Source organism: Limulus polyphemus, unplaced genomic scaffold (genome assembly GCF_000517525.1).
Source record: "Limulus polyphemus unplaced genomic scaffold, Limulus_polyphemus-2.1.2 Scaffold77072, whole genome shotgun sequence".
Lineage (NCBI taxonomy): Eukaryota > Metazoa > Arthropoda > Merostomata > Xiphosura > Limulidae > Limulus > Limulus polyphemus.
Window position 1 is genome coordinate 7,699 of NW_013742668.1, and position 4,768 is coordinate 12,466.

At 32.8% G+C, this 4,768-nt stretch overlaps 1 protein-coding gene across 1 annotated transcript; it reads left to right on the forward strand.

Annotated features, from left to right (window-relative positions):
• The first annotated feature begins 1,692 nt into the window (after positions 1–1,692).
• Positions 1,693–3,402, forward strand: LOC106477697 (heat shock protein beta-11-like). Its single transcript, XM_013938235.2, has one exon. The coding sequence runs from the start codon at positions 1,788–1,790 to the stop codon at positions 2,436–2,438; it is 651 nt and encodes a 216-aa protein (XP_013793689.1). The 5' UTR covers positions 1,693–1,787; the 3' UTR covers positions 2,439–3,402.
• The last annotated feature ends 1,366 nt before the right edge of the window (positions 3,403–4,768 follow it).

A 4,768-nucleotide genomic window follows, 5' to 3' on the forward strand; every position in this document is an offset into this window, starting at 1 on the left:
GTGTAGTATTATTTTTGTGTTCAATGTTGAATGTAGTCGGATGCCAGTAGTATTGACCATAGTTGATACCCTCTCCCGTGAGGGTTTGTCTGAGATGAGTGAGCGGCATTCTTTACTCTAGCTAGTCTGTGCATTTGCTACATGAGAATAATATGTGAATTTGGTGCCATATTCTTATTTACTGTTAAAGTTTTGATTTCCATAGCTTGTTGTAAACATATAGAAGTTCTTAATTGTTTATATTGTGTGTTTTCTTGTTGTTTTCTTAATATTATATGAATCGCACAAAAAATATACAGAAAATAGCATCAATGTTGTAATTAATCCCACTAATTACTGTATGGTCTCCTGCATTATTTAACACAGTAAACGAGTAGTCACTTCTTTGAGTTTAGGTAAAAACTTAAAATTACTCAGTATGATGAAATATGTAAATCCTATCGGTCAGCATTATAAAAACAAGTCAGTAATTTGAGGGTTAAATAATTTTAAATGTAACTGTTAGAATACAGTCTTTCTGGTGGTATTGTATAAATTTTTTTTAAATCATAGTGGCCTCTGTTTTGAAACAACTTGCAGTTTCTAACAAATTATTACGGTTTTTCTTGTTCTGATCAACTAGAGGTTCCTGGTAAAGGAACCCTGGTATTTCTTGTTAATTTCAGTGTAAATCTAAGTTACCCTGGTTTCCATTATTATTATCATTCCTAGCTCATTGTTCTAAAAGGATTATAGACTAAGTCTTAAAATAAAAAAGTTATACGCACAAACAAGAACACCTTGTTAATCTAAAGTTTATGTTTAAGAGTGCACTTAGCTTAGATCTACCTAGCTTATCGTAAACTAGAGGTAGAAATGCATATGGAAATTCAAATACATTTTCAGTTTCTATCATTCAAAACAGCCCCCCCCCCCTTAAGGTGGCTTAGTTGTTAGTCTGGGGCTTATAATATTACAAATCGGGTTTTGATAACTGTGATAAAGAAAGCAACATAGTCCATCGTGTAGTTTTGCATTTAACAACAAACAAATTTATTCAATCAAAAGAGAAATTCATAAACAGAAACAAAAAGGAGTTTGGTTTGTTGGAATTTTGCGCAAAGCTACAGCCGTCCCTAATTTAGCAGGGACGGCGGTTATTCAACACCACTCACTTCCAACGAATACTGGGATTTATCGTCACATTATAACGCCCCCACGACTGAAAGGGCGAGCATGTTCGGTAAAAAAAAAAAAAAAGAGGAAACTCCGGAAAGTTTTCAATACTTTGTTAATAAAAGTGAAAATTAATATTGCTACAAAATAGCAATAAGTCGAAACTTCTAGATTGTTACCATAATTTTAGGATCTGTAGAATTTTTGAAAATGAATTTCTAGACCTATCTTGCAACGTCGTCACAAAACATCAAACTTACGGATACTATACCAAAGTTTCAAATTTAAATATTCACTTTTAAATTTTTCTCTCAAAAAATTTTTGAATTTATTAATTATTTTAAGATCATAATATATTTTGATTTATTGTGTCCTTGAAATGCATTTCTGACTATTATTCACATTCAAAAAAATGTCAATTGTGTTGTGATTAATGATGCAACTAAAGGCAACTTTAGTAAAGTAGTGCCCTCTACAAACTAAGAATGACCATCGTGAAGTGTCTCGAACAGTCTGGATAGTACGTGACGAAATAATAGGGGAGTGTTTCGTCACCACCGACGTTGCGTAATAACATTTAAGCTATAAATATAAACGCTTAGAAGCGCAACTAAGCTTGTTGCATTGTAAAAATGAGTAAGATGGCGAGTAGGTTGGTGGCGCGTGTTATTCCTGTGTGGAAGTGTGTTCCTCGGCTATCACATTGTTCACGTAGAAATGTACTTCATCGCTGCTCTTCGCCTGGCCATATTAGACACTGTTCTGGTCGAAGATGGGGTGAACCGTTTTCTGAACTTTCTTCTGTAATTCGTTCTATGGAAAGACAGATTCAAGAAGTCGATAGAGAAATGAAACGTATGTTCGACGAAGTTGACCGGGCAAGTCCCATACGATTTCCTCGGGCACTTCAACCGTGGTGGTGGTCACGAAGACGTAATGTGCCCGTAGAAACTGCCGGCGACGAGAATCGTCAATACAAGCTAGAACTTGATCTATCTGATTTTAACCCAGAAGAAATTAAAATTACTGTTAAAGATAACCTGCTAACTGTTCAAGCTCGTCAAGATGTCAAAAAACCTGATGGATCTCGCTTTCTACGAGAGTACAATCACGAGTACACCTTACCAGAAGAAGTTAATCCCGAGGCTGTACGTTCTCAATTAAACCCAGACGGTACGTTAATTATTGAAGCACCTTTGCCCGCTATTGAGCTACAGCAACCAAAAGAAATTCCGGTAACTAAAGAACATTCGCAAGATAATAAAAAGGAAGAGGCCTCATGATTGCCATCGGTATTGTGCTGTGATTTTGTAGAAAGTATAATATGAAGCTATTTCCGTGGGCAAAATAAACAATATAGTGTACAAGCATTTATTATTAGTAACATTTTAAGTAATTTCTTGTTTTACCTTAATCTAGTTTAAAAGTTAAAATAATACGAGACCGTCTGTAATATTACTACTTTTATTAACATTTAGTGTTACAAAGAGAAAACTTTGATATAATAATTACTATTGAAGAAGACTAATTATATTTCAATGTATATTATTGTATGCTCCCTGATAGCGTTTATAATTTGCATATAAACATATTTGCGTATTAATTTTTTTTAACTTGGAAAAATTAAGTTTGTGAGTTAATCCAAAAAAAATATTGTAATGATTATTACTTCGCAGGTCTTTTAGCATACTGTAGCAATCTCTGTTTTCTGGCGACGTTAAATTTTCTTGCACCTTAAAATGTGTATAAATACGTCGCAAATCTTAATATGTGTTTAGAAGAAGTCTTGAACTTTTTATTTAGCCGTATTATTTAGTATTACTAGTTGTTATTAAGGAACTTCAATGTTCTTTATTTGCCCTAAAGTTCAATCCTTTGCTTAGTAAATTGAAAACTATTTGATACACTTAGAACAAAATGATATCATTATTACTTTAGCTAATGTCAATTTTTTTCTTTTGTATTGTGATAATAAAGTATCGTTTAAAATGTATATTATGCGACTTATTGTCAGATTCTTAATTGGTAGTAGTATAAAACTTTTTATTGTTAGAAGTATTTCATCAGATGTAGTCCATAGACTACATAGTCCCCCCCCCCCCTGGGTATTTTTATGTCTTATAAGAGACTGTAGAATGAGAATATAGATGTTAACAGTAAGAATTTTGGGCTGTATTACCTACCTTTCTTGTTTTAATAACGATAGGAGAGGTCATGTCGCTTCAGACATTTTTTGTGTGACTAAATCTATGGAATGTAGCCAGTAGCTTTACTTATGTTATGTGACAAAACAATGTATATCACAAAAAGTGGAAGAAATTATCTTTAAATTAAGATATTATATGTACAAATGTAATAGATGATTAACAAAATAGAGGGCCTGAAACTTGTTACTGAAAAATTACATATTGCAGTTTTGCGTTAACATTTTTTCCCAGTTAATATTAAGGGTTATACAAGAGAGCAAAGTGATAAGTAGAATGTAAAATGTTCAGTTGAAGTGTTCTTTACACCGAAGTAAAAGAAACGGTTGACAGTAGTATACAAGTCATTGTAGCAGTTGCTAAAATCATCACCAAACTTGGCAACATTTACTTGCAAGCACGAGCCAACTATTTGGCCTATTATACACTCCACCCCCAATGCTGTTTATGCAAAAAATAAAAATAAACAACGGCTTCATATAAATGTCCCTTTACAGCTTAATATTTTATTACTTTTTAAAGCTTTCAGGAGGTGAAAGGAAAAATCGAAGAACAGTGTGTATCGTTGGGAAGAAGTCATGGAAACATTTCAAAGTTGCAGATAAAATAAAAATATATATAATGAAAATAACACTGGATATAAGTACATGTTTGTTTGTTTTTTCATAACTTAAAGTAGTGTAAAGCTGATATTTTGAGCCTATTTACATGATTGCAGAAATATAAATAACGAGTCGGAATTTTAGCGTTACAAATATTTGATCGGGTTGGTTAGAGGGGGCTGCTCTATAGTCCTAAACACCATTGTTTCTAAGTAGGATTAATCATGTTAACATATGGCAAAGTCTTCTGACTTTGTAAACAAAAGTGTTTTTTGTTGTTTGTTTTTTTTTCATATAAAAGCAAATAAAGTAATGGGGGTGGGGAGTAACTTTAGAACAGGAATACCATGTATGCTCTGGTGTATGAAGTGAACACGTTCAAGCAAGATTAATTCAGAAATTCTAATGCCCGAAAGACAAGTTAGAAATGTATTTTATTTGTTCTGTTGACAATATATAATAAAATAAAAATCGAGAATACTAACTCGTTACTCACTTTTTTTACCTTACTATTCAATTTTCTTGACAGTTACTGACCCAGTTGGCTTGTTGATATACATATTGGTCATCACCAGGTGTACCCATCTTTTTCGTGTTATACTTCCACATGCTGGAGGTAACTAGTAAAAGTTAAGTTGAATTAGCAGTTAGGACTCCCCAGCCATTTTCAATTTCCTAGTATGGACATAGCTCTTTCCACAGCTAGCAAAAGTACTTTGATTTGGAAGAGGGTTTCTTATTATATAATATTAGATTATGTATATTATAAATATATATTATAAATCACGAAACTTTAACGACACAAGT

Excerpts from the sequence above, each read along its gene's own strand:
- LOC106477697 (XM_013938235.2), top strand. The coding sequence starts at position 1,788 with ATGAGTAAGATGGCGAGTAGGTTGGTGGCGCGTGTTATTCCTGTGTGG.